The 27,134-nt window shown below is 38.4% G+C and overlaps 1 protein-coding gene across 24 annotated transcripts in view; it reads left to right on the forward strand.

Moving 5' to 3' along the window:
- Epb41 (erythrocyte membrane protein band 4.1) overlaps nt 1-27,134 on the forward strand; it is a 190,101-nt gene that overhangs the window by 150,168 nt on the left and 12,799 nt on the right. For 8 of the 24 annotated variants that reach the window (XM_013153863.3, XM_013153854.3, XM_063235915.1 and 5 more), the window contains 3 exons: nt 171-221; nt 19,944-20,387; nt 21,565-21,693. In XM_013153863.3, the coding sequence (XP_013009317.1) occupies nt 171-221; nt 19,944-20,387; nt 21,565-21,693 (624 nt within the window). Of the gene's footprint in view, nt 1-170; nt 222-596; nt 4,170-19,943; nt 20,388-21,564; nt 21,694-27,134 lie in introns of those variants that run through there. The other 16 variants (XM_063235919.1, XM_063235920.1, XM_063235921.1 and 13 more) reach the window with 13 other exon arrangements.

Raw genomic sequence — 27,134 nt, forward strand, 5'->3', positions numbered from 1 at the left:
TACTTGTGATAACCTTTTATATTGAGATAATTCTGCTTTCTGGCATATCTTATTTTTTCTTTAATAATTAGGATAATATTTCTGTTCCCTGGGGATACCTCTTCCACCTTTAACTCCATTGTTGTTGCATTGCAAGGCAACTGAATTTTATACAATTTGTGTATGACCAGGTGAAGAAAACCTCTGTCCTCCCCTCGGAAAGAAAGGTTGGTGGGCCAGAGGTAAAGCTGCTGTTATGACTTGTGCTTCTCAATCAGAATTTGCTCTTGTCATGGCACTAAGCAAAGAATCCCCAGAACTGAATCACAGCTGCTGACTAATTTTTCTTTTGGCTATCCTAGTAAGTTCATGCCCACAGCCCTTTGGCCTAACACATTACACTTTCACTGCTGCAGCGTTTGCAGCCTTCAACTTGCTTATTTCGGCGCATGGCTGGTTGAAAAGCTGCATGAAGATGTAAATGTGTATTCAGAGAGAAAATTAATTTAATTATACCCTATTCTTTTTATGTTGTCTTTCTTCTCCCACTTTATTTTCTTTTAAAAATCATTACAAATTTGCATCCTGTCTTTTCCTTTTTTCTTTTTGCTGACCAGTCCCCTAGCTACTTTCTCCCTGATACGTATCACTTAGGGGTGTGCAAAGAACCAGTGTTGAGCTTCCAGACTGACCAGAGAAGGCTAGCTCAGCTGAGAGAGCTTAGAGCCAGGTTTTTCTTGTCATAGACAACATCTGTCTTGACTGTATAATAAAGGGCAGAAACTGAAGAGGCAGGAAAATTCTCAATTCAACAATACAGGGAGAACTTTCCTTGAAATTGTCAAAAGTATTTACTTAATGAAATGCATAAACCTCCATGATGGCCATTATTTTTAATCATGATTCTAAGAATGTACAAATGCTGAGGTTTTGTGGGTTGCTTTATTTTATTTCCTTTTGTGGGTGGTAGACCCTGGAGGTACATTTTATACTTTGGGCTTTCTGTTTTTCGGTTTTTGGTTTTGGGGGAGTTTTTTGGCAATCTTTAACATGTACAAGAGTAAGGCTTTTGATTCCTTAGGCAAAAGCTAATTATTATCCTGAGCTATTTCAGTTTTTTATGCATATATGAAGGAATATGAGGATTATTTTTTATATTCTACAATTCTATTTCTAATAAAAGTAACTTTTCTCATGGCAAGAAGAATGCTTCATAATTGGCATAGCCCAGTTCATTGGTGATTGGCAGTACTAAACAATGAAAAGTGACTCAAAATTCATATGTGAAAAAAATTAATGTAAATATCATGAAAAGAAGAATAAATAAGAAAGGCTCACAAACACTGAACTTTTAGTCATTCTGATACTCATTTTTTAATTAGCTATTGAGCACTCTACTGTATTATAAAGAGAAGATATAGAGACCTAGGATAAATAGCTAGAGTAAAGTGAATCTAAAATAAAGAGTGTTCAAAGAGTCTTTCTAAACCCTTTGCACATCCCCAAGTTTCATTTTTGAGCATTCTCCATCTGTCATTTTGTTCATCTTTCTCTGTCTTTCTTGATCTTCTACCGTGAAAGCAGACACAGGAACGTGCTCTGTTAGTACAGGATGAAGAGAAAAGTAAAAGGCAAGAGAGATCTACTGAAAGAGCCTTGCCCCAGCAAGAAAATGAAGAAATTCTTCCCAAGGTTTCCATTCCAATCCCTGAGGATCACAAGTCTCTCAAAAAGTGCCGCCTCTACTCTAGTACTTTTCCATCTCCTCGTATTCCTTTCATGATGTCTTTTCTCGTGGTCCTTGCATTGGCTGTTTGGTGGTTGGTCTTTCTGTGATCGGAAAACAGGGTGCTCATCTGAAACGTCAAGACCAAAGCCACTGAACTTTTGTTGTTAGCTTCCAACGTATAATTGCCTATATGATGCCTCTGCTCTTGATCGTTCACTGTCCTAGGGGAGCTCTTGTGATCAGTTTTCTGTCAATAAGAACTTTTTGTAGATGATGTATTGCAGGGTAAAAGGAGTAGCAATGGATTGCCCAAGTCAGCTTTTCTGCTCTGAAGATGAACAAATTTAGACAAATAAATTTAAGCATATAGCAACTTGGTACTTTCCCCAAGTAACTCTTTTATTCTGCATGTTCTTACTGTTCACTGTTGCCATGTCCTCCTTTCCAGTGTCTCACACAAATCAGGATACTTTCTAGACACTTACGATGGGTATTTTCCCAAGCTTCTGGTCATTTGTGTGGCATGGTCTCTATAGTTTAAGGAAAAACTTCAACTTGCTAACCTTTCAAAAGCCTTAAAACGATAATGTTTTAATCTATAAATCCATAACCACTCCTTTTCTTAGAATAACAAACTAGTATATACAAAGGCCTTTTTCTGGAAAAGGGCTTTTGACATCTGTGGCCTTTCAATGAGTATTTCTCAGCTATACAGGGATAGGTGACTTTACCCCCTTTGGTGTATAGAAGGAATCTGCAGAGGTTAAATGCCATCTCTTCGTAAGTGAAATGTTTAACTAGTGTAAGGAAAATGGTGCTGGTGCCCCTTGGCCTCCAGCCAGGGCTGAATTTCTCACCAAGTCTCACCAAGACTATACTAATATCTTTAAAATTCCTGAATATAGATCTACTCAAAATCTATACATAAATGCATCTTTTTCTGAATTAAAATACTGTGTCACTTCCTTATGGCTTAAGTAATTATATTGCTACCTGTAAAAGCAATATTTAGCCATTATAATAAGCTTAAAGTCTATGTTGGTACACTTTGTTTTCCTAATAACTTCAGATGTTTGTTCTTGCACTTGTGTTTAGAACAATTGTTTGTAATCAGTGGCCTTGTAAGCTAAAGTTCTACTGTAATAAGTATGTGTCCTCTGTTTGCATGTTGATTTATAAGGCTTTCCTGAAGTAAATATGAGCACTCTCTCCAGAACACAAATTGGATGCCTAACCTGTTTTTTTTTTTTTTTTTTAACTTACTTATTAACGAAACTTTGCATGTAGCTTGCTTTTTTCGCACTTGAATGTACCAGTATGAGCGGTTTGGTTAATATCTCAAATATTTGTTCTAAACTCTGAGCTTGTAGGATTATCAAACTGAGACTATTGAACTTTGTGTTATTTCTCAATGCTTTTCAGTTGATGAAACTTCTAAATAAGACTTTGTTTTTGAGAAGATGCCCTCAGAGCCAAAAAGAGAACAGTAAAACCAAGAATCTTTTGTCCTTCAACACCCACCAGTATCATTTCATTGTCTCTAGAAATATGTAGGCGATGGTATTTTTTGAAAACTGTAACTCTGTCATTGTAGTCTTTTCCAAAAAACTGAGGGGCGGGGGGGGGGGCAGGCAACAACCGGGCTAGACTGAAAAATCTGGTATGCATGTATACTTTTCATATCACGAGCTCTGTCTATTTATAAAAAGTATTTTGTAAGTATATTTGTTGATACACTCATAATAAGAAAGAGATCTCACGTCAGCCTAACATACTGCACAGCTGTTTTCTAATATAGAAAGTGATAATCATAAATATCCCCCTTTAGCTGTGAAATAGAGATAAGATTTACTTAGTGAAATAACAAATGAAACTACAGCATTGGTTACATTATTTTAAGTCTTTTTTTAAGAAATAAAAATGAAATAATCTTAGCTTTTATTGATACTTTTGTAGCTGTTTCAGATTATATTTCATGAAATTGTAGTTTTCATTCTTGTACACAGTTCTTTATTCTTATTATAAATTTCACCCTGAATTTTGTTTCCTTTTGTATTGGAGTTATTTCAAGTCCACTCAAAGTCTAAAGAAAGCCAACATTACTTTAGGCAAGAGTCCTCAAAGATCTTTTTTGACTGTCAGATGAGAAGCCATTTCTTCTGTAAACAGGGTTAAGAATGGTTGCGATGAAGCCAATCAACCCCTTGTATTGGATGAAGCTGATTGATGCAGACTCAAAAGAAATACCCACCCTAATTATCAGAGGAAAATACCGGACATTCCAGCTTTGTGTTACCTAGAGTTAATGCTGCCAGTGTTTGTAACATGAAGCTGTAAGTGCATTGATTTCTTTCTCTAACTGTATTTGCTTTACCCTGGTACCACTCCCTAATGACAGTCTGATAAATAAAAACTGATTTGTACTAAAGGTATTCAAATCAGCATAAAGTCTTGAACTTTTCCCTTGGTTTTGCCATTAATCATTTCCAGGGTGATTCCAAGAAGTTAATTAACTTTGTGGGAATCCCAATTTTCACCTAATAATGAGACAGACCTACCTCTTGAGGATGAATCTGTAATGTACAGAGACTTGATTGTTCAATTCTTGGTCTTTTAGGGCCTGGGAAGCCAGAAATTAAGGAATAAATAAACATATATAGCTTGTTTGGTTTTTTATTTGAAAGGAAGCAATTAAACAATGGTTTATTTCCATCTGTTCCTTATTGACATTTGGCAAAGCATTTTAAACTACAAAGTTAAAAATATCTTTTCAAGTTTATCCTGTTAACAAATTCAGTTTTATGGAAATGATATTCTTAGACTGAGCCATACATGTTTTGTTTTTTGTTTCCTTAAACCACACTTGGAAACAAATCTAGCCTCCATATTTGGCCTTTTGGCTCTTTTCTTATGTGCCAACACTTGCGATATGAAGAATTTCTATTTGCATGAGTCAATTTTACTGTTTGTTTATATCTTCAGTAAAAATTTTTGCTGAAGAGGGAACATATCTATATTAATTCTGTTGACTAAAATTAGATGGGGTTATCTGTGGAGGAGATTTCCAGTTATCATTTTAGAATCTAGTAAATTCCATTATTATCAATAGAATATATTAAATAGAATTCATTATTGTTAAATAGTCTTATAAATTTTCCCCTGAAATTTCTTTGAATATAGGCCACTTCACTTTTACTTACTTTCCTAATTCACTTCTGTAACAATTCCTGTAGCGATAAGCCTGTAGGCTACTAGGCATTAGAAGTTCAATTATTTTTGGCAAGGTATTACCAATAAAAACTTGGGCTTTACCCAGTGTTGTGTATTTGCAAAAGGAAAATAGAAAACACAAAAACAATATTAGAGGCTTTCTAGGTGGGCATGCTGGCACATGCCTGTAATCCCAGCACTTGGGAGGCTGAGGAAGGAGGCTCACTGTGAATTCTAGGCCAACCTTGGCTGCCTGTTGAGTTCAAAGCCAGCCTCAACCAGATAATGAGACCCTGTCTCCAAAAACAAACGAGCAAGAAAAAAACAATATGAGACTTTCTCATCCCCCCTCCCCAAGGATCTTGGGTAAAGACATATAGCACTTCTGCCAGGGATTTAGCTCAGTGGCGTAAGTGCCTACTTGGCCAAGCGTGTAGTTGTGAGTTCGATCCCCAGTACCACCCAAAAAAAAAAAGAGACATACTAAACTTCTCTACAGTCTTCTCTTCTGTTACTTGATACAGATTATAAAATTCTAAATTTCTTTGCAGCATACTCTACAATATTGAGAAAGATTATTTATACATTGGAATTTCACCTTTTCACTACACTCAGACTACCCCTGTTTATAATTTTGGTACTAGAAACTGAAATAACTCCTTACTCTTTATTTGACTTGCCTGTGGGATTGTCATGTCTGCCTCCACTGTGGTGGATAGTATCAAGAAACCTCCTGTCTCTTCTAATGCTGTTACGTCGCGTGCCTTGGAGTCTCCTTTTCACTAGAGCAGACTACGACACAAAAAAGGAACACAGTGGTACAGACCTAGAAAAGGGGACCTGAAATGGTGAAGAAGATACGGTGTTGGCGTATAGACGCTGTAAAGTTAGGCTACAAAGAGACAGTGGCTGATCAATTATAAATTCATGGGGAATTTTATTCATTATTATTAAATGAAATGCCTATCATACTAGAAAAAAAGAGAAAGTGTTTATTATTTTCACAGATGAGAAAATATAGGCTAAAATCTAAGAAACTTTAATGGAAGCCTAACTAAATGTATAGCTGGCAGATTGTTGAGAAAACATGCTTCAGGACCGTGTTTCTCATCTTTTGTGACTTACCTGTTAGAAGGCCACAGTACCCGTCCCTTTACCATAGAATAAGTCTGACACTTCAGAGTTTAAAACGTGAAAAAGGCAGCATAGTCTCATTATTTCTCCTGGTCCCCAAATCAATAAAAACACTTAATTCTCTCATATTTATCTATACTGTGTCTTTAAAAACAGAGTATTCAGGCTGGTAGTATCATAGCTCAGCAGTAGAACAAATGCTTAGCATTTGAGGGTCTGAGTTCAATCCCCAGCCTTGGATTTTTTTAGGATCGTATCCCATTAAAACACAGAAAAAGAATTCAGAGGCAAACATGTTACCCATTTATCCATTGCCTGCCAGCAAGGCACTCTGTTATCCATTGCTAGGACGCCAAAAACCAACATTACTAGAATTTTGGGGTTGGGTAGGATCCTCATCTAAATCCTCTCCTCTCTAACATGTGACTACTTTACATAAGATCATTCAGACACTGAAAAGATACTCTGTTTCACGTTTTTATAGTTCTTCATGTTGTTAAAGGTGGCTTGCATGTTGGAACTAATGGTAGTTCTTGCCATCTGATAAGTTGCTGTCTGGAATCTGGTCTTCCTCCTAACTTGTTCTAATTCCTTCCTTCATTTTTCTAGATTTCCTTGTTTTATCGCCTTTTCCTCTGGCTTTGCTGCCCACAGGTTGCTTCCCTCCAGTTCCCCTCTCTTCTTCCCTTCCTTCCTTCCTCTCTTCCTTCTCTCCTCTTTCTTTTCATTGAATGTTTCTCTCTAAAAGATTTTGAAATTCCTGATATTCTCAGCTTATTCATAAATAACATAGGTACTTGAAGGTAGTTGGGTTTGTTTAGACAAAAGAGCAGAAATGGAATCATTTTGGAAACTTCTTAGAGCCCAGAATCTATTGACAACACTTATTATGTTTTGAGGAAGCATATACCAAAGCTGGCATGCTAACTTCTTTTTCCTGTATGACATATTAGAATTATGGAAACATTTTTTGGGTCTTTTGCTTGTTTGTTTGTTTTTTGAGACAGTCTTGCTAATGCAGTTCAGGCTGGCCTTGAACTCACAGTGATCCTCCCTCCTCAGCCTCCTAAATGCTGGGATTACAAGCGTGTACCACCATGCCCTGTTTGAGAAGTTTATTTTCTATTTCATATTCTGGTTATAATTTCCATGCCCACCATGCATATTTTCAAAACCTTTAAGATTTTTTTTTTGTGCTTTTCTCCTCAAAACTGTGAAATTCTCAAAGATGAGAGATCCTGCTTTACTTATCATCATTTGCCTGTCACCTTTGTATCCCAGCTGCTATTTGGCCTTTTATACAAGAAACAGTATTTATAAAACTAAATCAAGTGATTGCTGGGTCATGGTGGTTCACAGCTATAATACCAGCTCTCAGGAGCTAAAGCAGGAGGATTGCTGCAAGGTCAAGGCCACTCTGCACTACAGTGAGTTCAAGCCCCACATGAACTACAACAGAGATCCTATCTCAAAACAAAACAAAAGAAAACAAGCAGAAAAACTAAAATGAGCCAGCCATGGTGGTACATGCCTGTAATCCCAACTTTGGGGGAGGCTGAGACAGGAAGATCACTGTGAGTTCAAGGCCAGCCTGAACTGCATATTGAAACCCTGTATCAAAAGACCACACACACACACACACACACAAAACTAAAAACGATTCATTCGGGGCTGGGGATTTAGCTCAGCAGCATAAGCACTTGCCTTGCAAGCAGGTGGTTGTGAGTTCAATCCCCGGTACCGATAAAAAGCTAAATAAATAAATAAAAATAAAAATGATTCATTCCACATGACAATGAATAAACCGTTTATACACAAAATATCTTGTATTGGGATATAAATGTATGCCAAATCAGTACATGCAGGTGACCAAGAAAGCCCATGTATCATCCAGAAGTCACTATCTCTCTTGTTAGTAATCTTGTGTGATCCCTGGTTTATTTAAGGATTTCTGTGTCTACCTCCATGCTAAATATCAGACTCTTGCTAATCTGTCTCCCTCGCACCTCCCAGACAGAGTTTCACTATGAAGTTGAGATTGGCTTTGAGCTCACTTTGTAGCCCTACCTGGTTTTGAACTCTGCAGTGGTCCTCCTGCCTCAGCCTCTCGAGTTCTGGGATTATCTTGCTAATCTCTTATAATTTGGTTCAATTAAAAACTCTTATCCTTTACCAGTTTATAATCAACTACTGTCGTTCAGGAACACATTATTGAGACTGATATACATGTCTGTATATACAAACATCCTGTAACGTGATTTCATAAAGGAAACATTTATATTTATTTAAATTTGATGCATTTAACTTTTTCTTCTTTTACAGTTTAGTGCTAAGGCTGGGGAATTAGCTCAGTGGTGTAAAGGACTGCCAGGCAAGCACGAGGTCATGAGTTTGATCCCCCAATACCACATAAATAAGTAAATAAATAAATAAAGTTTAGTGCTAGATAATTAGCTAAAAAGTTACTTTTTTCCTGATTTTACAGTATATTTTCCCCATTTGACTAGTAACGTTGTGATACAGAATACTAACATTCATTTTGGGGAATTGATGCATATGTATGTTATATCTTGATACATTTTCCCTGAATTGTCTATGATATAAAAGCATTAAGTATATCAATTTATCATAGATTTTATTCCTCATTTAGATAGAGCTTAGCAAACTTTCTGTAAAGGACCAGATAATACTATTTTAGGTTTTGCAGACCATGCAATCTCTGATAACTGCTCAGCTTTTATAAATATAAAGCTAAAGCAGCCAAACAATATTTAAAGTGAATAAGCATGGCTATGTTCCAGTTGTAATTCATGGACACTGAAATTTGAATTTTATAATAATTTGTATGTGTTCTTAAGTGTGATTTTTTTCCCCCTACACATTAAAAAATGTAATCCATTCTTAGCTCTTAGCTGTCCAAAGGACGAAGAAAGTAGAATCCAGCCCGCTGGGTGCAGCTGTCCGGCCTCTATTGCAGATCAGCAAATTGATTACTGTTGTTTTCATGGTTTTTGTACTGTTTTTTGAAGAGCTGTAGTTGTGATCCTAACATTTTCATTCAATGCCAAAGTATTTTTTTCTTGTTTTTGATTAGAAATGGAAAGCGGAAGGTAGCATTTATTTCTATTCATGTGATGGCAAGGTGAACCCCAGCTGAAATTTAAAATACCGTCAGCGCCATAGTTCACTTGTCTCTGTCAGGTTTCCGGTGTTCTGAGTCCCCTGTGATCGTCATCTGTCTCCATTTCCCCGAGGAATAAAGGAACAATTCCAGAGTTTAAAAATACAGAATAAACTTGGTAAGGGAGGTGAAATGAGTTTTCACTCTGAGCATTGGGTGTACCTGAGTGTTTCAAGCAGTTATATAAATTTAAGGTTGGCTATCTAAGGAAAGTATTTTAGAAGAGTGCCTCTTCCTAATTACTATCAAAATAAAGAGGGCCATGCACTCGACTGAGGTAGGAGTTCAAGGCCAGCCTGAACTATATAGTGAAACCTTGTCTCCAAAAAATAAAATAAAATAATAAAGACCTGGACAAGGCGGTGGATGCCTGTAATCCCTGCATTCAGGAAGCTGAGGCAGGAGAATTACTGTGAGTTTGAGACCAACCTGGGCTACTTAGTGAGTTGAAGGCCAACCTGAACTATATATAGTGAGATCCGTCTCAAAAATTAACTACTAAGGAATGGAATTGTTCCTTGGTAAAAATAATAACTATAACAATAATAGTAATAAGATGGTCAAGCATGGTGGTGTATACCTGTAATCCTAGTACTTGGGAGGTGGAGGCAGGAGGATTGCCACAAATCCAAGGCTTCTCTGGAGAGAGAGAGAGAGGAGGAGGAGGAGAACAGAAGGAAAGGAGGAAAGAGAGAGATTTCTCTGAAAGGAATTTCCCAGTTGAAAGCCTTTTTGATCGGTATTGATCAGTAAGTCAGAAGAAAGCAAAGTCACATTCTTTAGGAAGTATCTTTGCTTCCCATTTGACATGGGTGTCTTGATCTGCAATTGCTTAGGGAGCTGCTTCCTAACAAGCCCCCAAGTCCATGTTCCTCTCATTTCCCTTGTCCGGATTCCTTTAGCTCTGATACAGGTGGAATAAACTCTTTGCCCATTAGCAGTTCACCGAGACATTTAAGAACTCTGATAAAGAACATTTTTTGGAACATTTTCTTTGATATTTTTCTAACATTAATTGCTGTGTTAATATGTACATTTACCATGAATAAATCTTACTGCAAATTGGTTTCTTGTTGCTACTAATCATTAAGAAAATATCCAGTATTGCAGTACATGGGCAGACTTACTACCATGAAAAAAGGAAAGGACTGTTTGCTCTCCTTCAGTTTAATAGCAGGAGATGCTTACAAGCGATCTTTCTGGGGGAAAAAATGTTGCTTTTCCATATTTTCACACCTCTCTGTGACCTAGGAATTGTTTTTTTGAGATAGGGTGCCCTTGAGCTCACTTTTGTAGCCCAGGTTGGTCTCAAACTAGCAACAATCCTCCTGCTTCAGCCTTGCAAGTGCTAAAATTACAGGCATGTACCACTACACACAGCAATTGTCTTTTGCTTAGTGTAAGATAACCTATTTTTGTGTTCAGTTCTCATATTATTGTTTTAAGGCAGTTTGGAACTACTTTGTCTTATTTATATACTGAATTTTAAAAATAATTTTTCTAACTAATTTAACCAGTCACTACAAAGTGTGTAATTGTCACATCTGTTACAAGCATTTTAATAAGCTGAATTTGCCTTTTGTGTTTTTTAAAGCACTGTACAAATTAGTATTATTAACCATCCAGCATTGCTACACTAATCAAATTGAAGATTAAAGAACGGTGTGGGTGTGAGGAGAGCTTGTTCCTCTAATGTAGAATTAATAGAAGAGGTATCACTTTCCCTCTTACATCACCTTCTACTGTCAAGAGTTCAGAATTCCATTGTATTTCCCAAGTGATTGTTTAAACCCAGCGTTTCACCTTTTGGAGTGACCCCAAAGTGTATACCTTGTGGCCATGTCTGAATAATATAAAAACATTATAGTATTTCACCAAAGCCACATTCCTCTTAGGAATTTGTTGAAAATGTTAGCACAGGAAGCCATTTTCATTACAGTAGAAATTTCCAAGAAAAAAACACAGCCAGTTAGTATCTAATAATAGTTTTCTATTGTTTTGAATTCTGTGGAATCACGATACTCTTTTCTAGACATCAAATTTTGGAGTATGATTTTTCTTAAATGCTAAGTTCCAGTGTTGGAACTGAAACGAGAGTAAAATTCTGCCAGCAACTGTGATTTTGTTCTGTCCTATGTAACTAGAATTTTTTAGCAGTTCTAACTCCTTCCCCTCCATCTCCAGCACTGCACTGACAGTCTTTCATAATATAATGAAATAAAAGTGGCTACGAAACATTTCTAGTCTCCTGAGGCATGTTCAGTATAACCTTTAATATTTGCTTAAGCACTTTGACTTCAATAGATCTGTTCAGATGTGAGAGTACTCATTTGATCTGTGGAGTTCTTGCTGGTGAGTGCAATGTAAAGGCAAAATTTTCTATTACCTAATAGTTAAAATTTTGCATCAGGCATGGATTTTGAAGCTGTTTGCTTTCCGAGTCGCCTGTTCTGGGGATAATCTAATAACAGAACTATTTGAGGCTAGTAGCTCAGTGACAGAGTGCTTTTGCATGCATGAGGCCCTGGGTTTGATCCCAGCGCCTGGAGGGAAATAGCAGTAGTGATAACAAAAATCTATATTTGAAGGATAATTAAATTCTGATTAACAGATTTGATTGGCATTTGTAAAAGACTGCACTGTGGAGTTATTTTCCTATAATAAACAGTGTTATCAACTGTAATAAAAGCCATTATCTTCCTCAATAAGCTTCTTTATCTAGATTTTATCTAGAGATAGCTTTATGTACCAAAAAATTGCAGTAGGCTGTGAAAATGACTCTGAGCTTCGCAGAGAAGCTGGTGAGCACCACAAGCAGTTATGTCTAGGTTGGGGTGGATAGTAAACCAATTTAAGAAAAAAAGATTGGAGAGTATATCCAATAGAAGAAAATTAAGATGCAGGGAAATGTATTGCGTGGTAAAAAAAAAAAAAATGGCACACTAGACAGAAATACAGAATTTCTAAATCCTCCTTTGCTAGCCACGTGATAACTGTGTTAGTTTATCCCCATCCTGAGTGGTTGTAACTCTAATACCCTTCATGAAACTACCAGCGGCCTGAGTTTTCCACTGAATGTAAGCAAAACTACTTATCTGTCAAGCTTTTGGGGCTGGGGGAGGTTCTGGAGGTTTTTCTTTTTGGTCATTTTAGTTCTTTCTTCATTTTTTCCTTTTTTGGCTGAAGAATGGGCTACTGCTGCTTGACTTGTCATCTTTATGTGCTGTTTATGTGTGGCTTTTATGAATGAAGCCATTACCATATCTGATTTATCTTTCATTGCAAGTGCCCATTAAAAAGCCTTTGTTTTAGAGTAAATTTGTTTAATTGCCAGATTGATATTCTTACTGATTATTTTTCAACCAAGAGAAACACTAATATTAATAATCTTATAAAACAGGAAGTTATAAATATACTAATGTATTACTGCATAAAGAAATACGTTTTCCTTTTTAGAGTTTTTCCTCTGTACATACAGTCATTCCTTCCTGAGACATAATCTTGCCATGTTTTGTTAAAAAGAAGAATGCAGAAACAGAGCACTCGCAATTAACTGATCTTATCTGCGTTTTTTAGTTTGCATGTTGCAGACCATCTGGGGATATTATAAATACATTATTGATAATTTAAGTGACTGTAATATTTATTGTTTACTTTAGTTAAGAACCAGGAGCTGGACTGTTCTGCTGTGTATCTTCCTTCTGTGCTTAGCAAGATAACCTCGATTCCTGCTGGTTCTGTGGGCATTTGCGGTGCAAAGCATTTCTTACTGGGTTTGCAAAGCAAGGGTAATGTGCTCTGTGGGTATATGTGTGTCTGTGCGCTCCTCCTATCCCCAATGTCAGTGCTCCCTCTGTTCACTCCCTTTTTTTTAATCAAAACTTACTTTTCAGAAATTTATATAGCCCTGGGTTCAGTCCCCGGTATCACAAACAAAACAAACGATATAGATCTTATTTAAAAGTCTAAGGAAGCCCTGCTTCTTGGTGTATAGAAGCACTGAAAAAGTTTAATATGTTAATATTCCCTGAGATATTTGCACTTCAACAAGCCACAAAACAGGTGGCAAAGAAGATGATGGCATTAGAGTTGAACGTACCAATAAGCAGTACTTACAAGGCCAATATTGAGTCTTTTTGGTTGACAGAATACAAAATAAAGTGAAAAGAATGTGAAAACCAAAGGTAGTTACATCTCAAATAAGACACACACAAACACACATATTCTGTCTGTCTGTCTGTCTCTCCTTACCCCTCTTTCTCCTTTTTCCCTGCCTGCCCCCTTCCTTCTTCTCTGCCTCCCCACCCTGACTGAGAATGGCTTACAAAAGTCTAAAAGAAGCCTATCCTTAGTTAAGCCCATACTTAAGAAGTGTTTACTTCTGGCCCAGTGTGGTGGCACATGCCTGTCATCCCAGCATCTGGGAGGGCGAAGCAAGATGACTGACTGCAAGTTTGAGCCCAGCCTAGGCAACTGAGTGATTTAGTGAGACTGTCTTAAAATTTAAAAAGGGCTGGAGATACAGCTCAGTGCAAAGGCCCAGGGTTCAGTTCTCAATAGAGCAGGCAAGGCGGGGGTAGGGATTTACTGTAGGAACCATATGGACTTACTGGTCTGGTTCATGTTTCTTTGCAAAAAGTCATATTTTAATAGGGGGGCTGGGGATTTAGCTCAGTGGCATAAGCGCCTGCCTTGCAAGCAGACAGTCATGAGTTCGATCCCCGGTACCGATAAAAAGGAAAAAGACCAAAAAAAAAAAAAAGTAAATAGGGAGTAGGAATATAGCCCACAAGCTCTCAGTTCAATCCCAAGCATAAATACATGTGTGTCTCTGTGTGTGTCTTATTCGAGATGTAACATGTGAGAGTTGATCTATAGTACACATCACTAATCTATAGTTACTGTTTAGATCAATTTTGGAAATTGTGGTCATTCATATTTATATTCCCAGTTGCCATCATGGCTGGCAGGAAAGTGATACTCTCCTTTGTCCTCACCATTCCATGGGCAGATATCCAGTAAGTTTGCTAAGGAATTAAATCACAGATTCAGCTACAATTTTTAGTTCACATTCTTAAAAATATCCCTAGGGCTGGAGGTTTAGCTCAGCGGCATAAGCGCCTGCCTTGCAAGCAGGCAGTCATGAGTTCGATCCGCGGTACTGATAAAAAGGAAAACAACAACAACAACAAAAAAATATCCCTGCCATCAGTAAATCTGAAAACATTAAACAAAATATGAGATGACAATTTCCATTTTAGCTATTTTCTATCCAGATAACATTAAGTCCATTATCATTGACTTTCACTTGGGTTTGTTGTTGTTTGGTTTGAATTTTGTGTGTGTGTGTATTTTGTTTGGTTTTGGTATGGTTTGGTTTGATTTTTAAGACAGAATCTTGCTATGTATGTAGTTTGGGCTTGAACTCACAGCAATCCTGCCTCAGCCTCCCGAGTGCCAGGGTTGCAGACGTGTGCCACTATACCTGGCTGATTTAGACTTTTTTAAAAAGTAACTCACGGGGCTATTGATGCATCTTAGACCTAGCATGCACAAGGCCGTGGTTCAGTCCCTAGAATTTCAAAGAAAGGAAGAAAGAAAGGGGAAAGGGAAGGACAGGACTTTGAAAAGGAACGGAAAGGACTTTAGAAAGGAAGAGAATAAAAAATGAAATTTACTAAATTACTGTTTGATACTATTTTTCTATGAGAACTTTTATACTGTTTATCTGTTGTTGACATTTATAATTTCTTTTTTCTTTTAGGAGCCTCAAACGTGTGTTTGTTTTGTTTTGTTTTTGTTTTTTAACTTAACTATCTTTAAAGGCTTAGAGAACACTAAAAATTTTTGCACTTTCTTCGTAAATTGTTTACCAGTTCTTTAGATTTTAAGCATCATTTCAGTGCTAGGCCCAGATTTTAAAAATTTGTATAAGAAAATAACCTTTTTTAAAAGAAACATCTAATATTTTAGTGTATCTTAAAGTTTTCTCTTTGAGTACATAGTAATCAAGGCCAGCTTGATAGCAAGACCCTGTCTCCAAAAAAAAAAAATCTCCTGTATACAATGACACACATAGGTGCTTGTAATTTTTTTCAAAGGGAGAAAACAAAAGAAATACAATCTTTTTTTTTTTAAGCAATACAATCTTAATAGCTCATTATAAAGAGGAGACTTCATCTTTAGACTCGGCATTTTTGACCTTTTTTCTCTTTTCAACATCTAGTGTGGCCCTCAGATGAAAGTGCTTCCTTCAAACTGCCCGGCATTGCTCCTGCTGCTCGTCACTTGGTCTTTATCTGTCTACCCAAGATTTTACCTTATAGAAAGATAATATGAGACAAAGCCAGACTCTTTTCTTTTTTAACAGAGGAAAGAGCATCCAAATGGGTGTGGGAAAAGTCACTTCATAGGTTCTCCCAGAACACACTTTAGGCTCTTGCTGAGGTGGCACATTTTTAGACAGATTTTCAGAGTGTGTTTTCCCTGTAATCTCTTGTAGGGTAAGATAGTTTTGGTAATACACTGTGCTTCTTTTGATAAGTCTTTTTAAATACATAAATCCCTTTAAAAATAACCTAAGTAGGGCCAGGGATTTAGCTCAATGGCATAAGTGCCTGCCTGGCAAGTGCACAGTTGCAAGTTCGATCCCCTGTACAAAAAAAAAGAAAAAGAAAACCTAAGTAGACAAAGACCCTGGACTGCATTTAATGGAGTGACAGCTAAATGCCTGTAAAATATGCATATCCTGCTTTTAGTGGAATCTGGAAATCAAGGACAGGGTAATTTATAACTCATTAAGGCATGTATATACACAGGGTTTGGGGATTTGAGAAAGCCCTTTAACAATCCTTCATTTTCTTCCTCAAACACGGAAATACTGGGTTATCATGTGTAGCAGGAGCCATGGACTTTAAATGAAATCGAGGACCTTCAAGTAGGGCTCCTGTTCAAGTAAATTTCCATCTCCCAGTCCTCCTTCCCATATTCTTTTTTTTTTTTTTTTTCCCTTCCCATATGCTTTAAGCTGGCTGGGTATTTCTGCAGGATCTTGTAGGCAACTGGTCTGTTATACAGCATCTTTCTAGATGAACAGCACTTCGATGAATACCTTTGGATCACATTAAGTCTCGATTTTGCTTTACTGTCACATGGATGGCTCAGACACTGCCGTATTCAATTCATATTCCTGGCAACGTTCCTTTAAAGTTTCCAGGCTAATTTGGTATATGCAGTTGTGCAGTCTTATGTAACCAGTGGCCCATGCTGATGATTATAACCAAAGGCAACAACATTGTCAGTTAAAATTCTTCAGTGATACTCTATGCCAAATTCTGGGTGTCTTATGTCATGGAAACTTTACATCTTTTTCTGGCCTTTTCTTCTGGCTTTTCAGGCTTCTCCATACATTTAAAAGTATAATGTCAGCCACTAACTGCAGACTCTGCCAAGAGGACATTGTACAATCAGTGCACATCTCAAAATCAGAGTCAGATCTGATGTGTATTCCTTTGAGCATAAAGGAACACATTCTTTGGTCCTATTCAAAATACCTTGTATCAGGGGAAGAGGAAGACCTGTAGAAACAGAAACATGCCTGAACCCAAACCCTAGCTCCATCATTTCCTAGCTGTAAGTTACTTAACCTCTCTATTTCTTCATCTATAAAATATGGACAATGGCTACCTCGGGGTAAGATTTGTAAAGAATTAAATGACAAACCACATTGAAGGGACTAGTGCTGTACTTGGTACACAGTGAACTTGCAATATTAACTTTCCTTATTTTACTGACTAGACAAGTGGATTGGTCAAGTGAGTCACTGTTTATGTCCTTTCTAAACATGTATTTCTAACATTTCAGTTATTATGACAGTAGTTTTGCTGAGCATCTATTATATGTCAAAATCTATACAAGAAAGATGAGGCTAAGTAAGACACGGTAAAAATAAGAAAGCTACCCTTCCCCAAGTTTATAGTCTATTGGAAAAGACAGATGAACATTCCAATAATGAGAGGATAATAAGAACGAAAGAGGAAGCCAAGCAGCCAGGGGAAAACTCCCAGGGGAACTGACACTTGGGTAGCATAAACTTCCAATCAGAAGGAACAATATTTACAAAAGCTTGGAGGCAAAAGAAAGCATGTTCTATTCTGGAAAGTGCAGATAGTTGTGCATCGATGAAGAGAATGCATTCGGGAGTTTAGCAGAATGAAGCTGCAGAGAAGTATTTACAGATTTTCGCAAGCTGATCTAATTTTGAACAGCCCTATAGCAGCTTGCCTGGCTCAGAAGCAATGCTAAGAGCAGTGCTCTAGAAAGTAGTACAGTGTACTAAACTCTCTCTGTGTCCCCTAGACCCTCCCATGTGATAGGTGCCCCACTAATTGTTTGATTGAATTAAATAACTCAGTGGAGTCCTTTGGAATTTACAAAGTGTTTTTATATATGTCATTGTATTTGATCCTCAGAACCCTACAAGTTAAGCCAAATATTTTCCTCATTTTAAATTTGAGGAAATTTGTATACTGTTCAGAATTTTTTTTTTTTTTTTTTTTTTTTTTGTCTTTTCCCTTTTTATCGGTACCGGGGATCGAACTCATGACTGCCTGCTTGCAAGGCAGGCGCTTATGCCGCTAAGCTAAATCTCCAGCCCCTACTGTTCAGAATTTTTGTGCCTCATTTTGTGCCTCTGATCTGCAGATAGAAATAGCCTTGCTGTCAGTCTCTCCATTCTCTTTCACGTTCCACATGAAATTCATAATCACCCAGTGAACGATCTGCCTAATCTGAATTTAGCATGTATCTTGTTTGAGGTACTCTTAAACTGCATGTTTCAAGATGTTGGAAGTGGAAGCCAGATGTGGTGTCACACACCTGTAATCCCAGTACTTTGGATTTGGCTGAGGCAAAAGGATCATTTTAAGTTTGAGACCAGCCTGGGCTACAAAGTGAGGTCAAGGCCAGCCTGAACTGCATAGCAAGACCCTGTCTCAAAAGGACCAAAAAAAAAATGTTAGAAGTGGGCCAAGGATATAGCTCAGCAGCACAGTACCTGCCTAGCTAGCATGAGATCCTAAGTCCAATTTCCAGTAACAACAACAACAAATAATAATAATCAAAAATCAAGGTATTACAAGTAAAGTTGGCTCAAAGTTATTAAGTGCAGGAAATTACCTAAATAAAACGTTAGCCTGTGTTCATTACAACATAGGCTGGTTTTACAGAGTCAGGAGCAGCAGTGGTTTTTTAAAAATGTAATATAACTGACATGATTTGATCACTACAATTTTAAATCGGTCCAGGCTATGTCATTTACTCTAGAATACCTTCTTAAAGGGGTTATTATTATTGTTGTTATTATTGTTATTATTATTATTATTATGTTCCTTGTGCTACGTAGTGCAGTGAAATGGTCTTGTGGGCCTGCATAGCTCCTTTACAGCCTTCTGGTACACATGCAGATGTTGCTTGCCATACCATTTGGCTTGAGTTAGATTGTGCACTTCTCAAATGGTTCTTTTCCTTCAAGTAAATTCCTTCTTTTCTTCCACTTGGAACACCATTCTTAACAGGTTAGGAATAAGTCATTCTTTACAGTGGTATCCTCTTACACATGTCTTCGGCTTACATAGTTTAAAACCTTCTCCTGTGGGGAGAGGCATTTGCCCCAGGAGGAAACTTAGTGTGTTTCCAGTACTTACCTCTTTTAGAAATTGGAGGTGTTGTATCATTCATCTGTGAAGGAACACACCACAGCTGCTGATTATTTTGTTTCGATAGTTTGGATGGCATATTGGATACCATGACTGATTACAGTGAGTCTGTGTTAGATGGGTTCAGCATTTGTCTCCCTGCCACGCCAAGTCTAGATTTTAGTTGCTCCATTAGGAGCTGGTGTGAAACACACATGGCGTACAGAGATATAAAATTCTTTTCAGCCTCATCAGGCTCCACAGGAGCATGTTTTGATTGGTTTATAAGTTGCTCTGGATAGTAATGAATTAGCCTTTCAGAGATGAAGAAAATAACCAAACATGGTGGTATACATCTCTAATCCCAGCTCTCAGAAACCTGAGGCAGAAGGATCACCAAGGTCGAGGCCAGCCTGGACTACATAGTGTGACCCTGTTTAAAAAAACAGAGACTGTCTTATACAAGAAAGATCATAAGTGTTGGATACTGTATGAAGCACATTAAAAGTATTTTCCAGATTAATCATGCTACAGAAATTTGGCCAAAATGAAGTTGAACTGCTTAAAATGTGTGTAGTGAAGAGCAGTTCATTCTTTTGACCAACTTGAAGCTAAAATCCTTACTTTATGTTAGTGTTAATATTTTGAGGCTTCTTAAAAATCATTGCCGGGTATGGTGGCTCATGCCTTTAATCCCAGCACTCAGGAGCTTGAGGCAGGAGGATGGATGTGAGTTCAAGGCCAACCTGGGCTACATAACGTTCAAGGACAGACTGAACTACATAGTGAGACTCTGTCTCAAAAAAGAAAAAAAAATCACCATTGCCAGGCTTGGTGACACACACCTATCTATAATCTTAGCACTCAAGAGGCTGAGACTAGAGAATCACCAAGTTTGAGGTCAGCCTGAATTACACAGTAAGACCCTACCTTAAAAAATCATTGAGTCTGAGTTTGTTATGTCTCCCTACTTGTTCCTAATCTTCTTGCTTTGTATGTGTTCGTTCATTTGTAGAGTATAAATGGCATTCGCACAGAGGTGATGGCTGTCATGACAGAGGGGCCTGCTAACCTTGACTCTGAATGCGAAGGCCCTAAGCAGTCAGTAGTTCCTAGTCAGAGACAGATGACCGTCCCAGTGGAGTCTCCGCAGAGCTTTGACTTTGGCTCCCTCTCCATAAGCAGCGAGGAGACAGAAGAGAAGGAGCAGGGGGCGGCCGGCTGTCTTGATATTAAGGAGATGCCACGAGGCCCAAGTGGGGAATGTGCAGGAGTGGAGGAGGCCAGTACCTTAAAGTTCTCAGGATCACCAGCTGCCTGTCAGCTGCAGCTTGGTGAAAAAAGGTCAGACAGTAGTGAAGATCCCGTTACGCCAGGAGAGCCATTCGGAAAACAAAACGGAGCATTTCTTGACTCTCGTGTGGGTAACCAGTTCCCCACCTTCATTCGCAGTTTCCAGGTAGTAACTGACTCGATGGTGCAGGTCCAGTGAACCTTTGGGAGAGGGCCAGAATCTAATCTGTGGAGGAGGAGGTGGTGGTAGTGGTGGTTGTGAAGGTTGTGGCCTCTCTGCTCTTTTCAAAATCACAATAAAATAAAGCCTTTGATTGTTATGAAGAAATTCATTCAGAGGAATTAACCCCATGAGTAGAAATGCTTTCTCCATAATGACTTCACAAAACTCATGGGAGTAAAATCTCCAGCTCTTTATTTTGTGAAGCTGGCATAAATTCATCTTTTGCTTGCTCAAATATGGGCTGTGGGGAAAGGTGAATTGTGGAGACTTCTTGTGATCATGATCAAAAGATTCCAGTACTCCTAACAAAAGTGGCAACTGATCTTTGGATGAGATTTCATGCCCCAAACAGAAATAGATACTGCGGCCACCACTCCCACTGACCCCGCTCCCAGGGGCTCCGCTGATCACAGGCACTACCTTCCTATGCTGCGGTGGATGGCCTCGTAGCCCTGTCACAGCTGGAGGGTAGGCTGTGGGTGGTCTGTAGTGTGGGGGAAGATGGACAAGAAGGCTTTTCATATTTCACTTACGTTCACTCTTCTGAAACTCTGAGGTTAATCACAAGGTGGTGGTAGAACTGATTTTTTTTTCTTTCTAGTTTTCCAAATACTGTTTTTCCTCAGTAATTCCAAAGAGAATGTCTGACATTGATTTGAAAGAAGTTAATGAATTCCAGGGTAATGCATTCCAGTGCCTCTGCTGTTTCATGTACCATTTGTACTTAGTGGAGCAAATGTGGCTGATTTTCTTAATTATAATGGTAGAGCCAAGGACAAATGAAAGAGAGTGCTATTTGGCAAATAGTTTTATTTTTAAATTTGGAAGGTCAGTCTAGAGTATTTTATATCACCGCTCATAACTCTGATCTTATAGTTTTCCATTAAGCTTATGAGAGTGCTTACAGTAATGCTGCTTCTTAATGTCCTTCCTGATGTTACACCTTGTCAGGCTTGCTTTGGAATGGCATCCAAGTCTCAGGTGGAGGAAACACCTTGCAGATTGGGCACGCCCTTTGTTTGATTCAAGCAAACACTTTGATCAGATCAATGTCAGAGGGCTTAGTTCTCCACAACTGTCAGAAACACTCTGCTAACACTGTCTATTTCCTGCTTCACAGCCTCCACTGGTGAAGACTCAGACTGTCACCATCTCAGACACAGCCAATGCTGTGAAAAGTGAGATCCCCACCAAAGACGTCCCTATTGTCCACACTGAGACCAAGACCATCACATATGAGGCTGCCCAGGTAGGATACCATTCATGCTTCAAAACCAAAGACTGGTGTAAATACAGCAAATAACCTTCTTTTTCACAGAGTTTCTAGTCATTTACTGCAAATAATGCCAGATGTAGGCTGGCAGTTCTTTTTAAAAGAGATTACTGGCTGGGCCTAGTGGTACACATCTATAATCCCAGCATTATGGGAGGCTGAGGCAGAAAAATTGCTGCAAGTTTGAGGCCAGCCTGGGTTACACGGTGAATTAGAGGCAGTCCTGAATTAGACAACAAAAAATACTGTCTCAAAAAACCAAAACTAGGGGCTGAGGATATAGTTCAGCAGCACACAGTGCCTGCCTGGCAAGCATGAGGTTGTGAGTTCAATTTGCCAGTACAGGAAAAAAAAAAAAAAAACAGAAAAGGAAGAAGAAAGAGGGGGAAAGGAAAGAGGAAGAAGAAGAAATGCTGATGTAAGGATGCCATAAATATATTTCATTAAAGGCAAAATTATCAGGAGTGTAGCTCGGGGGTAGAGCTTGGGCTTAACATATGTGAAGCCCCGAGTCGGGGACGTGGGACCCATGAGATGGGGTGCAAGAGGGAGACTGCTGTAACCAGGGAGGTCCTCTCTCTCGTGGTGAATTTTGGTAGAGCGTTGAATGCTGGCAAGGAGGCCGCTGCAGGAAGCTCCGACTGAGTGCTTTCAGTTAATCCTCAGCTCACCACAAACTGGATGGCATTGTCTTCTTTCAGGAAAAGAGTAGCTTGGTGCATTTATATGCAGTTAGCCATATAGAATTGTGTGCATCCTAACTCAACCTAACTCAGCTACATCCTAACTCAACCAGATAAGTACTAGCTAATTTTAGACAAAATTGCCAGTTACTCTAAAGTTTTGTTTCCTGGCTGTAATTTGGGGCTAATACTACCTACCCACTACTGCAAGAGTTGGAGGAGAATCAATGAAATGATGTCTGTAAAGCACTCGGTAGATTGATAGACATCCCCAGTGTCAGTGTGCTTTCCCGTTCTCCCTCATTGTGCTCTAGAGTGTGGGAGCATGGTCAGTGAGAAGTTACTTAAAAGGTTTTTAGTGGTGGTAATAAAGTAGCATAGTTAAGCAGTGATTTTGTAAGATGATTCCTAAAGCTGTATGCTGAATATGTTAGGAGGAAGCCTGAACAAGAAATGACAAGGGCAGATCTGGGGAGATGCTTATGCAGAACTCAGGGTAGCCTTAGGAAATGAGAAGGAAAAGTTGTGTCAGTCAGGAGAAACAAATGAACGAGTAGGACCAGTGATACAGCTTAGTGGCCCAGCACCTTTCTGGCAAGCATAAGGTCATGAGTTCGATGGCCAGTACCCTCCCCCAAAATGAAATGAAATGAAATGAATGAGTAGGACTTGGCAATGAAAGATACTGAAAAGGAAGGAAAAGAAAATTACTTTTAAGATTATATACAAGGGGCTGGGGATTTAGCTCAGCGGCATAAGCGCCTGCCTGCCTTGCAAGCGAACAGTCAGTCATGAGTTCGATCCCTGGTACCAATTAAAAAAAAAAAAAAAAAAAAAAAAGATTATATACAAAAGGGGGGCCTAGGGATTTAGCTCAGCGGCATAAGCGCCTGCCTTGCAAGCAGGCAGTTGTGAATTCGATCCCCAGTACCGATAAAAAAGAAAAAAGACAAAAAAAAAAAAAAAAAAAAAAAAAAGATTATATACAAAAGAATTACTAGCATAGGGGCCAGGGATTTAGCTCAGTGGCATAAGCACCTACCTGGCAAGGGCTAGGTCATGAGTTCGATTCCAGGTACCAAAAAAAAGAAAAGAAATTATTAGCACATAGGAGGGCATCCCTTTAAATTGTCTCTGCTGTGAAAGCAAACTAAATATCCATCAGAATTATGGAGCATCCAATTAAGATAATTCTGTGTGGCTTCTGATAAGAACAGTCTACGTGGTAAACATGTGCATGAACAAATGTGGTGCAGTGTGATGTGAATGGCACGCTTCTGTTTCTAGAAGGGAGAAAGGAAGTTTATATAGCTGTGTATATAAGAGCTCTGAGTGCGTAGCCTAAGATAGCAAGACACTGACTCTGAATGGATATCAAAAAATAAAAGAACAAGCAGTGTGTAGCTTCTGATGAATGAAACTGTAACTACGAGAGTTTGATCAAGAATAAAAGGGAGACTGACTTTTCACTGCACACTATTTTCAAACTTTTAAATTTTGGCCAGACATGGTGACACACATCTGTAATCCTAGCACTCGAGGCTGAGGCAGGAGGATCACAAGTTTGAGGGCAGTCTGGGGTCAGTAGTGAGTTTCAACGCCATCCTGAACTCTGTAGTGAGACCTTGAAGAAAGACAGAGAGAGAGGGGGAGACGGGTGAGCATACATATCAAAAATTCTTAATGGCTCAAAAGAAATGGTTTTAAAAGCCAGAGTCACACTGCCCACAGAAAACTGTAGTTTGAGCAAACCCTTAAAAATGGAAAGAAGTCGCTTAAAAATATCCTATCATGTAAGAGAAGTATAAAGTTAGCAAGATGTGCTAGACCGACCACATGGCTTTGGAGTTAGATTTGGATCTCAGTTGTAACTTAATCGTTTTGTGACCTTGGGGCAAGTTGTTTAACTTTTTCAAGCCTTAGTTTATCTTCTGGAAAGTATTTTTATAGTCACTGAAATAAAGGTAATGTTTGGTAGATATTCGAAAATGATAACTGACTATATTATATTGTTATATATATGACTATTATTTCATTTTAGCCAGGCTTAAGAGAGCCAAGATATAAATTGCTTTTGGTTGTTGATATTAGACAGTGCTGTAGCATAAGGAGGAGTGCTGCCTACAGAGTAAGACTCCCTGGGTTTGAATTTGCTCTAGCACTTACCGCGTGCAGTCAAGTTCCTACACTGGTGTATCTCAGTGTCTTCATTTGTAAAATGTAGCTAGTAGTTCTACCTCATGGAGTTGAGGAATAAATTAATATACATCACATGTTTCCAAAGTGTCTAGCACATAATAAGCACCAGGTGTTTATTTGCTGTCCTATGTATGTATTTACTGTAACCATTTATGCTTTTGTTATTATCTTGCTTGACAAATAAGCCCAAATATCATTTTCTTTTATTTGTTTATACTCACACTTTGGACACATGGTAAAAGCAGATAGGGAGCCAGAAGTAGGCTTTCCATGTGTGCCTGTGAACATGAGGTAAAATTTATACATAGCAAAATGCACAGATTTTAACTGTTCAGTTTGATTGGTTTTGACAAATGTCCATACTTAAATGACCAAGACACACTTAGGTTACAGAACATTTCAATTAACCCTGAAATTTTCTTCATACCTTTTCCATTTGGTCCTTAACCCTCCAGGCCACTACTCTTCTGATTTTTTATTTCTATCACTATAGCCACATTTTGCCAGGCTTTGGGACCATATAAGAATAGAAGTATATGGTAGTATACTTTTGTGTCTGGCTTCTTGAACATAATGTTATTTAAATTCTTTTCCATTATATGAATTAACAGTTCACTCTTACCTATTGCTGAATAGTATACCACTGTGTGAGTATACTACAATTTTTATTCTTTCATTTGTTAATGGAAAATTGAGTTAATTCCAGTTTGGGGCAAATATGAATAAATCTGCTGTGAACATTCATGTACAAGTTTTTTTGTGTACATTTATCTTGGGTAAGCACCTAAGAGGAGAATTGCTGGGCTGTAAGGTAAGTGGATATTTATAAGCGATTGTTAAGGCCACAGTATCATTTTGAGGAAAGGGTAGTAAGCAAATCAAGGAAAAGAAACCCCAAGTGGAAAAACAAAAGTAGACAACTAGGAAATGCAGATTAAAACTGCATCGAGAGGCCAGCGATTTAGCTCAACAGCATAAGCACTTGTCTGGCAAATGCAAGGTCGTGACTTTGATCCCTGTTGCCAAAAAACAAGAAACTACACTGAGATTCCATCTCTCACAAGTTAGAATGGCTATCATCAGGGATACAAAAACAATAGGGGATTTAGCTCAGCGGCATAAGCACCTGCCTTGTAAGCAGGCTGTTGTGAGTTCGATCCCTGGTACCGATAAAAAGTTTAAAAAAAAAAAAAAAAAAGAACAAACAAAAACAATAAATACAAAGACTTGTGGGAAAAGCAGCCTTTCTATAGTGTTACTATGGAAATCAGTATAGTAGTTGCTCAAAAAACTGAAAATAAAGTTACTGTTTGCTCCAGCTATGCCACGCCCGGTGTATACCTGAAGGAGTTAAATCAAGTCAGCAGACCATAAGGACGGCTGCAAACCCGTGTTTATTGTGGCATAGTTCACAATAACCAGATACAGAAACAGCTAGGTGTCCATCAACAGCTGAAGAATAAAGAAAGTATAATATAAACCTTGCATGTGCAATGGAGTATTAACAGCCATAAAAACAGCGAAATTTTGTCATTTGCAGGAAAATGAATGGACTTGGAGGTTATCATGTTGAGTGAAATGAGCCAGACTCAGAAAGACAAGTATTCTGTGTTCTCTCTCATACGTGGAGTGTAAAAAAGATGACAAGAAAGTATAAAGGAGACTACTATTAGACAAGAGGAAGAGAGGAAGGGGATGTTAGGATGGCTGTAATGCGGGTGTGGATATTATCAAAATATCTTATACACATTGAAACCAAAAAATATGAAACTGGGGGGAGGGCGGGGCAAAGGGGATAATTGAGGGCAATGGTTAAAGTGTGTAACGTGCGTGTCCTGATCTGCCCAAATGAGATCCATGCTCTGTGTGACCACCAGGCGCTGATCAGAATTGGGGGAAAGGAGGTAGACACAGTGGTAACATTCATCCATCTTCGCCTTTATCAGGGACAGCAAAGACAGCCACGAGTTCATAAAGAACAATCTGCAAAAAGGTTCAGACCTCCTGGCATGAAGATTTATATTTTTGCAGTGTTTTATTCATTCATTTGTTTATTTGTTTTGGTTGGGGATTTGTTTTCTTGAGTCAAGAAGCTCTGTAATTCAGGCTGGTCTTGAACTCGCCATTTGGTCCAACCTGGTCTCAAACTCACTGTGATTCTTCTGTCTCAGCCTTCCAAGTGCTGGGATTGCGGGTGTACACCACCACACCCAGCTATATTACAGCAAATTTATGAAGCATTTTTATTTCTATAATTTCCTTGGATCTTCTCAGCAATGCTATAGTGTAAGCAAAACATGGGGAAAGTATTGTCTTTTAGAAATGAGAAAACTAAGGCTCAGATAAGTTAAAATGATTTGCTTAAGGTCCAATAGCTAGTTACTGTCTGACCTGGAACACAAACCCAGTCTTCACACATGAAGTTTCTTTCTTGGTCTCTATCCTAGTTCAAACAACTACTAGCTGTGGAACCTTGAACAAATTATTTAACTCTCTGGGTCTCGGTTTTCTTAATTGCATGGTGAGTATAATAGT

Source organism: Cavia porcellus, unplaced genomic scaffold, assembly GCF_034190915.1.
Source record: "Cavia porcellus strain 051 isolate PalLab524CR breed Dunkin Hartley unplaced genomic scaffold, mCavPor4.1 scaffold_25, whole genome shotgun sequence".
NCBI classification, from domain to species: domain Eukaryota; kingdom Metazoa; phylum Chordata; class Mammalia; order Rodentia; family Caviidae; genus Cavia; species Cavia porcellus.